This window comes from Carcharhinus amblyrhynchos, chromosome 1 (assembly GCF_965287045.1).
Source record: "Carcharhinus amblyrhynchos chromosome 1, sCarAmb.v2.hapA, whole genome shotgun sequence".
Lineage (NCBI taxonomy): Eukaryota > Metazoa > Chordata > Chondrichthyes > Carcharhiniformes > Carcharhinidae > Carcharhinus > Carcharhinus amblyrhynchos.
Window position 1 is genome coordinate 146,500,714 of NC_137324.1, and position 12,801 is coordinate 146,513,514.

Below are 12,801 nucleotides of genomic sequence, written 5' to 3' on the forward strand. Positions count from 1 at the left end.
CTGATCCACTTCAGATCAGCCATGATCTTATTGAATGGCAGGGCAGGCTCGAAGGGCTAGATGGCCTACTCCTGCTCCTATTTCTTACGTTCTTATTTTCAGAAGTGCTGATATGGAAGGTTGTATCATCAAATTCTATGTGATGGAGATGGAGAAACTGAGTATAGAACTAGCCTTGTAGGAAGCAGGGTGTAACAAGTGTAGTCAAGCTGGTTGTAGTTTTCAAAATACTTTTAATGGAAATTGGATGATTGCCTGTCCCAAGACATGGAGACAGAGAAGTTGGGTAAAGAACGAGTTAGCGTTCGGCTATGTGAATCTGATAGAAGGATGAAAATTGAAAACCAAATTGATGAAATGTTCCAGTTTAGGGCAAGAGCAGGAAGCAGACCTGATACAGTCAGTCATGTAGCAGAAAAGTGGGTGAGGAAGAAGGCCAATGTAGGACCTGACAGCGAATGTTTATCCCACAAAAAGATAAGGATTCTGTGATTCTTAATAGCAACGCCATTCATGTGAAGCAAGTGAGTTGAGTTAAAGAGATGTTGTTCAAGGTGAGAAGAAGACCAGCCAGCTGAAAAGGGTGGTGGCGATGGAAACTGTTTGGATTTCAAGGAAGAAATGGAGAGCCCTCAGATCATTTTATTGGGGAATCAAAAAATGGAAAGGTTTGATGTCCGTGATTAAGGATGGGAAGGATCAGGAAATTGTTTTCTCATTATCAACCAATTTCCTTGCTGAAAAACTGTCTAACATTTCCCAATTCTGATGAAAGGTGATTAGCTTGGCACTAACTCTGTTTTTCCTCTCTTCAGAGATGCTGCCTGACCTGCTGAGTATTTCTCGCATTTTCTGTTTTTATTTCAGATTTCCAGTATTTTGCTTTTCATACATCTTTGATGTGTAAAATATTTGTCATAATCTAATTGAATGGCTGTAGTTCTACAAATATTTGACTGGCCTCCTCCTGTTCCAATGTGACCGTGGGTCCATCTGTATTCCAGGTCCAGTGCCCATACGTCTTGTGGATGGTTCCAACATGTGTTCCGGGAGAGTTGAGGTCTATCGTAACTCCAGCTGGGGAAGTGTCTGCGCAAATGGCTGGGATGTTAATGCCACAAACGTGGTCTGCAGAGTGTTAAATTGTGGGTCAGCCCTGTCAGTAACACAAAATACCCCCTATGGAGAAGGGACTGGGAAAATCTGGTTGGAAAACGTGAGGTGTGACGGGAAAGAGATTTCCCTCGATCAATGCTCTGCCAACTCAGAGGTGGGGGATAACTGCACACATACACAGGATGTTGGAGTGATCTGCACAGGCAAGTGGAGTGATTTACTCAACAAGGAGTATTTAAAAATACTCTTCATTTGTGTTAATTTGCAAATTTTCTCATGCGATTGAAACTTTTTTGAGGGTTGCCTCTCCAATAACCCTTATTCATCCAGAGGAGTGCAGCACCTATGTAGCCCAAAAATATTCAATTAGAAGTACAGTTTTCAGGGACAAGACTCGGGTCCATTGAATACAGAGGAGAGAATCTTACCGAAAGAATTCCAAGTCCAGGATGAGCTTGAAAATGGGAAAGTTCCTGACCTGTTTTTTTGGACAAGTTCCAATCCAGTATCCTATTTACTTAGTGCAGGAAAAAATGGACTAAACCAATCCTTGCCTGGGGATGAAGGGGCACAGCTTAACTCACCAGCAAACGTGCTGTTGCAGCAGAGGGTGCCATTGCGCATGTGCGTACTTCTGTGGTTACAGATACATGATAGCAACCAGAAGAGGTGTAACTGGTCTGAGAGACCTGTGAGGCTGCTTCAACCAGCCTAGAACCAGCCCCTTCCCCACCCCCAGCTGTCACTGGGGTTCACAGCAGCTTGCCTGGAAATATCATCCCAGTCCTCCCTGCCACCCAGGGCGATCTCTCCCCCCCTCATTCCCCCACCGATTGTATGCAGAATGACAACAGGGTCCCCCTACCTACTCATACCAATCACAACTTCCCCCGCAACCAACTGGCCCACAGTACACCTGGCTCCCTAAAGGTCCCATCCCTTGCCACCGCCTGGTGGGCAGTACCAGAGTGCCTGGTGGACAGTGCCAGGGTGCCTGGCTGGAACTGCCCAAAGGGACACCCTGCCTTTCCCCTGACCACCCCAGGGTTCCTCAATGGCTTCTGGTTCTACCAATGAGGCCATCATGATTGGCACATATTACTGGGGACCAGCTGTGATTTTTGTCAGAGTGAACCTCTCCTGGAGAGGCCACAGAGACAAGTGAGCCCAGAAGATAGTGTTCTGAACTTGCTAATTGCATATTAAGGATACGTACATTACATTTAAATAATTTATTCAACATGAAATGGGTGCAAGGCTGACCTTGCTGGATATCTAGTGCTGATAAGATCATCAGAGGAGAGAAATTGGGTATGAATCTGATTTATTGGCTTTCACATGATCTTACTGAATCACTCTGCCCATCAGCCAGCAGGGCACAGTGATAAAATAGCCCCAGAATGTTTAAAAGTGATGTCACTGAAGATAAGATATTTAAACAAATTGATAAGGTTGGATTTTCCCTCCATCAGCGGGAAACAAGCATTGGCATTGATTCCCAGGTTCCAAATCCTCCTGCAGTAGAAAACAATCACTCATTTGGAGTTACACTGAGACATCCGCCTAATTGGGAAGGTGGGAGCTGAACTACAGATGCTTGGCTCTGGCTATAGATGAGCAGCAGCCTATGATGCTGAGGAATAGGGAATGTGCTTGAAAATGGAATCGTCCTCTCACCAATATATTGAAAATTTGAATTAAATGGTAGATCTCACAGTCAAGTCACAGGTGTGGGGGATGGGAGAGCCTCAATAGGGCAACCTTGGGGCTCACCTAAAGACACCTAAACCAGCACCTCTGCCCAATCAGCACCTACCACATGTGGCCAAGCCAGTCCCGAACCCACCTGGTCTAAAATAGTCAGCACCAGGAGGGTCCTTAGAAAGGAGCTCACTGGCTGGCACCAGAATCTGTTCCCATTCCTGGCCTGAAAATCTTGCCCAGAGAAATTATTTCCTCTGGTCAGATGAATCTGGAACAATTGGGTGCGATCTGAAAATTACAGCTTGGGCCTTGAGAAGAAGCATTTCCTTGCCCATTGGATTGTAGAAATCTCCAACTCTCTTCTCCTTCGCCAAAAAACTGTTGATGCTGGGAATCAATTGGAAAGTTCAAAATTAAAGGAATAGGTTTTTGGAGTTTATGGATATTCACCGTTACACTATCATTTTGAGTTGAGATGCAGATCAGCCATGATCTTATTTAAGGGTTCTCAAACTGGGTTCTGCAGATCAATACAATTTAAGTTTTATGTGGTTTCAAGCTTGTCCAATCAGAATCCAGCTTCTTTTTGGGTGCACAAAAAATAGCATGAAACTCAATTCTACCAATCAAGGTGAGTGTGGACTGCGGAGCATAGTTGAGTGCAGGGCCTGCAGGGGAAGGAGAGAAGTTAGCAAGAGTGTGAGTGGGTGTGTGAGAATCTAATATTCCAGTTGAACCCATTTGAACCAAAGAAGCAGCAACACTCCACCCACAAAATTGACAAAAAGGCAAGAACTTTTTAATGATAGGAAATATATCCATGTAAGAAATAGAAAAAGGAAAGACTTCCAGACACTATGTTGTGTATGTTTGTCTTTATTGTGGGAAGCTTGTACATATTTGTGCCTATTGCAGGAAGGTTTGTGTATGTTTTTACCTATTGTGGGAAGGTTTGTGTATATTCCTACCTATTGTGGGAAAGTTTGAGTATGTTTATACCTATGATGGGAAGGTTTGTGAATGTTTGCATCTATTGTGGGAAAACAATCAACTTTGTGGTTTGGTTTTTCAAGGTAATAATGTTTCTCAGGAGCCCCTTCAGTATCTTCAGAGATCAGAAGGGTTCCATGGCTGGAAATGTTTTGGGAAACCCTGATCTAATGTAATGGGAGTTCAGACACGAGGGACTGAATGTCCTCTTACTGTTCGTATGGTTGTCTCGGTTTTCTGTGTTAACCTGTGCTGGGGTGATTCTTGATCCTGAGCTCTTGTGAAACTCCCTTTCGGTCCACAACAGTTTAACAAACTAACTCTCATCTCTTTTCCAGGTCCAGTGCCTGTCAAACTGGTGAATGGTAGCAACGTATGTTCTGGGAGAGTTGAAGTCTATCGTAACTCCATCTGGGGGACTGTCTGTGACAGTGGCTGGGATATTAATGCAGCGAATGTGGTCTGCAGAGTGTTGAACTGTGGGACAGCCCTGTCAGCAGAAAGAGGTGCATCCTATGGAAAAGGGACTGGGGTCATCTGGCGTTATAATGTGAACTGTGATGGAAAAGAGATAAACCTTGACCAGTGCTTTGATAACCCACAAGTAGGGACTACCTGCACACACATTCATGATGCGGGAGTGTCCTGCTCAGGTGAGTGCATTTATACTGTCCCTTGTGCATGTGTTAGTTTGCAAGCCAACCTAGATAAATCGATGCTCTTGTTTTTCGACTCAGATTTGCCAGCCCAGGGGATTCCTGGTCTAGTATTGCAGACACCTAGCCCAGGTTTTTAATCACTGACCCAGGAATCTGGACTCCTTATCCAATAATCTATATTGGCCTTGGAGGGACACAGCACAGATTCAACAGTATGAAGCTAGGGACTCTGAGTTTAATGATGCAGACAGATTGCAGCAATCTGGCTTGTATTCTGTTAAATATAGAAAATGAAATATTGGAGATGTTTAAAGAATTTGATAAGGCTAGACAGAGAAGCAATGGAGTTCGACTCGAAATGTCAGCTCTTCTGTCTCCTTACAGATACTGCCAGACATGCTGAGATTTTCCAGCATTTTCTCTTTTGGTTTGATTCCAGCATCTGCAGTCATTTGCTTTTATCCTTAGACAGCACCTTCCAAACCCATTATCAGTAACATCCAGAAAGACAAGGGCAGCTGACTCATGGGAGCACCACCATCTGGAAGTTCCCCACCTAGCCACTCACCTTCTGACGTGGACATATATCACGATTTTTCAAGGGAAATTAAGATGGCAGTAAATGCTGGCCAAGAAAACAGAGCTCACATTCCTAAATGAAACACTTGTCTAGAAGAGGTGTGAATGGCAGAAACATGCACGACTGCCATCCAAAATCAAAAGTAAGAAAAAAACGAGAATAAAACTGAACTGAAAAAATGGGGACAGAAGTTCTGATCAGAATTTGTTGAACCTAGTGTAGAGCATGAAAGTCTGTAAATTGCCAGATTGAAAGATGAGTTGCTGTTACTCGAGCTCAAGTTGAGTTTCATTGGAACACTGCAGGAGACTGAGAGTAGAAAGGTCATTGTAAAAGCAAGGTGAGAATTTAAATGATAGATGGCTGGAATTCAGGGTTACAGTTGTAGGCTGAAGTGAGGTGTTCTGAAACATGGTCCATGTTTAGAGTTACTAATGTAGAACATGTCTCACTGTGAGCTGTGTAAATTCTATACAAATTAAAAGTATAGATCATGTGGAAGGGATATTTTGGGTCTTGGACAGTAATGTGTGAGGCTATAAAAGGGCAGGTGTTACATCTCCTGCACTTGCATGGTAAGGGGCTACATAAAAAAATGTTTATGGGTGACTGAGTAGGCCATTGTATCGAGAGGACGGTCCATTCGGAATGGCAAAAAGGGAAGAGAAGGAAAGGTGTGTTTATAAAGACAAAGTAAAATCCATTGAATATTGTGTCTGGTGTAGCGGATCGCAAGGATTTGGGGAACTCTATTATCATTTTGGAATAGAGAGAATGTCAGGAGTTCTGCCAACCAGACTTTGGCTGATGGAGAAAAAAGGCAATTCAAAAGGGTTGGTTTGGAAAGTTGCATCATCAAAACCCTGGAGGGGAAGCATCTGAGAGGATGAACTTAGATCCTTACAGGAAGTAGGATGTAAACAAGTGTAAGGAAGATATCTGTAGGATTCAATGGGCTTATAGTGAGTATTGTTTGATAGCCTCTGCCCAGAAATGGTGACATAGAAGTTGGTTAAGGAAAGGTCGCTGTTGGGCCATGTCAATACAAGAGAAGGATGAAGTTAGGAAACAAAGTTGATGAAATATTCCAATTCAGGGTAAGGGCATGAAATATCCTGTTGTTTAAGGTGAGAACATATTCATTCAAGCTGGGAACATATTCAATCAAGCTGAAGAGGGTGTTGCTGATACAAACTGCTTGGACCTCCATTCAAGGAAAAAATAGAGATCCTCAGATCATTATGTTGTGGGAATCAAACTGCAGGGAGATTCTATATCCAGAGCATATGGCGGCACTGTGGCTAACACTCAGTGCCTCACAGTATCAGGAACCGGGTTTGATTCTGGCCTTGGGTGACTGTGGAGTTTACAAGTTCCCCCCGTGTCTATGTGGATTTTCTCCAGGTTCTCCAGTTGCCTCCCACAGTTCAAAGATGTACAGGTTAGGTGGATTGACCGTGCCAAATTGCCCTTGATGTTCCAAGATGTGTAAGTTTGAGGATTAGTGGAGTAAATGTATGAGGTTATGGGGGCAGGACAGGAGTAGTTCTGGGTAAGATTATCTGTCACAGAGCTGGTGCAGGCTCAATGGGCCAAATGGCCTCCTTCTGCACTGTAGAGATTCTGTGATTCTATGATGAAGAGAAAACAGGGAGGGTCTAGAAATTGTTCTTTTTTCTTTCTCACCTGATTCAATTGCTCAAAATCTGTCACTTTTTTAGTGGCGCGATAGTCTGATCATTCCCACTGGTGAGATCTTCCAGTCCTGCCAATGGTGACCTTCTGCCATGGATTCTCTGGCAGCAGAGGGTTTGAACAATGGGAAACTCTGTTGAGTGTGGTGAGCCACTTCCTTTGACAAGGTCCCACATGGGAGACTTATAAAGAAGACAAATGGGATACATAGTAATTTGCTAAAGTTGGTTCAAAGTTGGCTCAGTTGTAGGAGACAGAGAGTGATGGCAGAAGGATGCTTTAGTGACTGGAAACCAGTGTCCAGTGGCATACCACAGGGATCTGTGGTGGGCCTCTTATTATTCATCATTTATATAAATGACATTGATGGCTATGTGGATGACACAAGGATTGGACATGTGGGTAACAGTGAGATGAAGCGTCTTGGGCTACAAGAAAATATAGACGGAATGGTCAAATGGGCAGATAAATGGCAGATGAAATTTAACCCTGAAAGTGTGAGGTGATACATTTTTGAAGGAGTAATTTGACAAGGAAGTATTCAATGAATGGTAGGACACTAGGAGGTTCTGTGGAACAATGGGGCCTTGATGTGTTTTTCCGCAAACCTCTAAAATCAGAAGAGCACGTTACTAGGCTGGTGAAAAAGGCATACGGGACACTTGCCTTTATCAGCTGTGGCAAAAATTACAAAAGCAGGGAAATCATATTGGAGTTGTATAGAACTTTGGTGGGGCCACAGCTAGAATATTATGTACTGTTCTGGTCGCCACATTATTGGAAGGACGTGATTTCATTGGAAGGGGTGCAGAGGAGATTCACCAGAATGCTGCCTGGGATGGAACGTTTAAGTTATGAAAAGAGGTTGTGTAGGCTTGGGTTGTTTTAGTTGGAGCAGAGAAGACTCAGGGGTGACCTGATCAAAGTGTACAAGATTATGAGAGACAGGGACAGAGTGGATAAGGAGCAGCTGTTCCCCTTAGTTAAAGGGTCAGTCACGAGGGGACATAAGTTCAAGTTGAGGGGCAGAGAGTTTGGGGATGATGTGAGGAAAAACCTTTTTACCCAGAGGGTAGTGATGGTCTGGAAGGGTGGTAGAGGTGGGTTTCCTCGCACCCTTTAAGAAGCACTTGGCACATCATAAAATTCAGGGCTATGGGCCAAGGCCAGCAGGCAGGATTAGATGGGAATTCAGGTGTTTCTATTCTGTGGATTCGATGGACCAAGGGCCTCTTCTATGACTCCATGACTTCCGTCATCGCAAAACAAGCTGCAAAGAACACAGAAAAATCCACCCAAGGTTTTTCAGTTCTGAAGACAGATCATCAACTTGCTATGTTAATTCTGTTTTCCTCCATGCAGATGCTGCCAGGCTGGCTGAGCATTTCCTGCAGTTTTTGTTTTTATTTCAGAATTCCAGCAAATTCAGTATTTTACTTTTGATACATTTTTTGTTGCGTTAAAATATGAAAGGTAAGAGATCTAAGGCAGGCAAGAATTAAGGTACAGTTCAGTCATGATCCAGTGGAATGGCTGTTTTGACACAAGGGGCTGACTGGCCTCTTCCTACTTCTAAACACCGATGTATTCTCTGTATTAACTCATATTAGGAGAAGACTAAACGCCTGGGCTACAATGTCCAACTGAGCACTCCATTGAAATTTCAGTTAATCACAGATCACTTGAACTATGTACTCATCTCTGTTCCAGGTCCAGTGCCCATACGTCTGGTGAACGGTTCTAACGTGTGCTCCGGGAGAGTTGAGGTCTCTCGTAACTCCAGCTGGGGAACTGTCTGCGCAAATGGCTGGGATCTTAATGCTGCGAAGGTGGTCTGCAGAGTGTTGAATTGTGGGTCAGCCCTGTCAGTAACAGAAAGTACACGCTATGGAGAGGGGACTGGGCACATCTGGTTGAAAGATGTGAACTGTAACGGAAGCGCGATTTCCCTCGATCAGTGCTCTGCCAATCCATGGGTGGAGGATAACTGCACACACAGGCAGGACGTTGGAGTGATCTGTTCAGGCAAATGAAATGATTTATTTGGCTTTGATATCTTAACATGCTTCTTATGTGTGTTTGTTCACAAACTTCACTTGTGTGATTCAAATTTTCAATTTCTGTGTTACTTGTCCAATAACCCTTATTGATCCTAGAGAGATTGCAACACAAATTCAGCAGAATTATACTAGCGACCGTTCAATTACAAGTACAGAGACAAGGCTTGGAATCCATTGAATACAGAACATTATACAATGATCTCATTGTTTGAGATGGGTAAAGGATTTGATACAGTAGATAGAGAAGGCTGTACTTTCCTCTAGCACTGGGAAACACAAGTTGGCACGGATTCCAAATCCTCCTTTGGGAGGAAACCATTGCTCATTTTATGAAAGTGCCCACTTAATTGGCATGGATGGTGATCGGTGAACTCTCAAAGCTGGAGGGCCACTCAGAAACCTTTTAGCAGGCCAGTAGGCCGCAATGGATGCTAAAGAACATAGCTGAAACTTCAACATGGAAGCATCCTCTCAACAACTTTTTGACTGATGTAATTTTTATTTAAATCTCGCACTAGTGTACCACTGCAGGGGAGGGGAGAGTCACTACACAGCTGCTTGGGGCTAAATTGCTCAGTGCTAGTGAGAAACTGAGGCCAACTGGAAAGTTCCAGCTGGCATCTTTTTATTGTGGTTGATAAGGTTTTAAGAAGCCTAATCAGCTACGTGGCTTATGGGTATGAGCAGCTCTGTCAGTCCAGAACTTGCCTCCTCTAAATTGGTCAGCGTCAGGGAAGTCATTGGAAAGTACCATGATGGCTGGCACCAGCATTTTTGGGCACTATTCATATCTGTCCCCATCCCTGGTCTGAAAATCCTGCCCAGAAAAATTATTTCCTGTGGTGGGATGAATTGAGAATAAGTGAGCGTAAAATGAAAATTAGAGCCTGGCATTGAGGGTGAGTGACAGGAAACACTTCCCTTCTATAGGATAGCAGAGAACCCCAACTCTCTCACCCAAAAAGCTGTGATACTGACAATCAGTTGGAACTTTCAAAACTGAGAGTGATAGCTGGTTTATGGTTAAAAGTACTCATAGTTACAGTATGTTACCATTGGTTGTCAATGGAATGTACAGGGCCTTGATGAGACCATACCTGGAATACTGTGTGTAGGTTTGGTCTCCTTTTTTGAAAAGTGATGTAATTGAATTAAAGAGAGGATAGAGAAGGTTCACTTGCTTCATTCCTGGGGTGAAGATATTATCTTGTGAAGAAAAGTTAACCAGGTTGGGCCTGTACCCATTCGGTTTAGAAGAATGTGAGGTTACCTTATTGAAACACGTAGACCCCTGATGGGGTTTGATAGGGTAGATACTTGAGGAGGTTTCCGCTTGTGACGGAGACTAGAATTGGTGACAGTTTAAGAATGTGAGGTGCAGCATTTAAGATAGTGTTAGGAGAATTCATGTTCTCAAAGGATCATCAGTAAATGGAATTCTCTTCCACATTGTGGTAACATAGCCTCTTGAAGGGGGAGGTCCTTGAGGGCCACATGATCAGGCAGAACCCAATGGAGAGGCTGCAGTGGAAGCTGAGCCAATCAGGAGCAAGGGTCAGGGAGGAACCGTAGTTGGAGCCAGGGAGGAGAAGAGAGTAAATGTGTATTGTAATTCTGTCACACTCTTGATTCTATATATATGTATATTTATATAAAATCAGGAGTGTGACAGAACCACAATAAACATTTATAAATAAACATTGTTGTTAATAATTCAATTGGTGCTTGAAGCCACTATGAGTCGCCTTTGAAGACACTACACTGACGATGAGGAAAAACTTTGTTAGTCCATTGGGAGAACATAGTGTGCAGCTAGAGGGGGAAGAGAGTGAGCGTTGAAGCTATGAAGTGACAGGTACATACGCCCTTTCTTTCCCATCCATGACATCCCAGAGGTCTTAGCATCAGACAATGGCACAGCAATTACAGTGGAGGAGTTTCAAAGATTTGGTAAGTCAAACAGTATTTACCATGTTAGGTCCGCCCATTACAACCCAGCTTTTAATGGATTAGCAGAATAAGCTGTACAACTGTTCAAGTCATCAATTGGGAAAGCAAGTCCACAGGCCATTGATTTTATGTTTGACAAGATACTTGTTGTCTTACAATACCACACCGAATGCAACCACAGGGGTTGTGCCAGCTGAATTATTAATGGGATGCCATTTGGATTTGGTATTTCCGAAGGGTAGAGGGTAGAGGCTAGAATAACCTTCCAGAAAGAAAATCATGACTTGAGAGTTTTCCAAGTTAACGGTTTAGTTATAGCCAGGAACTTTGCAGCTGGACCAACATGAGCAGCTGGCAAAATTGTGGAAAGAGCGGTCCTGGTCTCCTATATTGTAGAAGTCCATGGTCGTTGTGCAAAAAAGCATGTGGATCATCTGAGGAAGAGAGTTGGACTTGATACAGAGAATCAATGGATGTGTCCTACTGCAGACTCATGTGTACAAATGGCTGAACCTGGATCCCAGATGTAAATGTGGAGCCAAGGCAACCAGCGGTTTCAGAAGCTGAGGAGGATGTCGACCCCAAATTGATGAGTTTGCCTTTTGCAAAGGACCACCTTGATTCTGTATTCATCAAAGTACCAGTACTGAAATAAGACATTCCTCCAGGGTCTAGAAGTCTTCTAACCAACTGAATTGTGATGAGTTTTTCCAGCTGTACCCATGATGTGTGGTGTGCCATGCATGTGTATGTTCACTGATGTTCCTTTTTGTTTCAGCCATATGTGGACTCAGGAGTTAGTGGGGAAAGAGTGTAGTAAAATGGCCCTTTGAAATAGGCGATCCTTGAGGACCAGTTGATTAGGCCGGACTCTATGGAGAAGCTGCATAGGGAGCTGAGCCATTCAGGAGCAAGGGTGCATGCCCTGGGTCAGGGAGGAACCTCAGTTGAAGCTAAGGAGGAGAGAGAGTAGACATATGTTATATTCTATCAGATACTTCAAAGTACATATATAAATATTGTTGTTAATAAATCAATTATTACTTGAAGCCACTATGAGTCACCTTTGAAGATATGACACACATGAAACAGTGGAGGCTGGGCTATTGAATTTATTCAACTCAGAGTTAGACAGATATTTGATATCCAAGGGAGTCAACAGTTAGGGAGGCAGACTGCAAAGTGGAGTAGAGACCACAGCAAGATCAGTCATGATCTCTTTAAACGACATCACAGATCTGTAAACCTGAATGGCCTACTCCTACATCAAAGTCCTATGTTCCTAAGAAAGGTCACTGGATGCATTTGAGATACAGATCAGCAAGGATCTACTGAGTGGCAGTATAAGCTCAAGAGCTGAATGTTCTCCTCCTGTTCGTACGTTTCTAGATGTTCTCTGTGCTAACCTGCAATTGCAACAGACTTAATCCTGAACTACAATTTCTGCTGATATCTATTGTGAAATGCCATCTGGTCCCAAACCAATTTAACCACGTTCTTATCTCTCTTCCAGGTCCAGTGCCTGTACGACTAATGAACGGAAGCAACGCGTGCTCTGGGAGAGTTGAGGTCTATCGGAATAACGTCTGGGGGACCGTCTCTGACAATAGCTGGGATACACATGCAGCGACTGTGATCTGCAGAATGTTGAACTGTGGGACAGCCCTGGAAGCAAATAGAAGTGCGTCCAATGGAGAGAGGACTGAGGTTATCTTGCTATATAATGTAAGCTGTGATGGGACAGAACCTGCCTTTTATCAGTGCAAAGCCAGTCCATGTGTGGGGAATAACTGCAGGAATATGACAAACGCTGGAGTGATCTGCTCGGGTGAGTGGAGTTCCTTGGGATGATGTTTGGTGGTATTTGGTGATATTTAGGTGTAGGTTAGTGTGAGGTTGATAGTGGGGTCTCAGGTGATGTTGGGAAATCTGGCACTCCCACAATGATATTGGGGGCGATCTATAGCACGAATGTGATAGAGGAGAACATAAGTATTTGTTCAAGGCAGACTGATATCTAGACCTGCTCTGTAACGCCACCCATTGT

The 12,801-nt window shown here is 43.6% G+C and overlaps 1 protein-coding gene across 1 annotated transcript in view; it reads left to right on the forward strand.

The window, feature by feature from the left end:
• Positions 1-12,801, forward strand: part of LOC145341565 (uncharacterized) — a 148,932-nt gene that overhangs the window by 107,719 nt on the left and 28,412 nt on the right. Inside the window, exons 30-33 of the mRNA XM_080186569.1 lie at positions 1,005-1,319; positions 4,149-4,463; positions 8,455-8,769; positions 12,268-12,582. Coding sequence (XP_080042695.1) covers positions 1,005-1,319; positions 4,149-4,463; positions 8,455-8,769; positions 12,268-12,582 — 1,260 coding nt within the window. The remainder of the gene's footprint in view (positions 1-1,004; positions 1,320-4,148; positions 4,464-8,454; positions 8,770-12,267; positions 12,583-12,801) is intronic.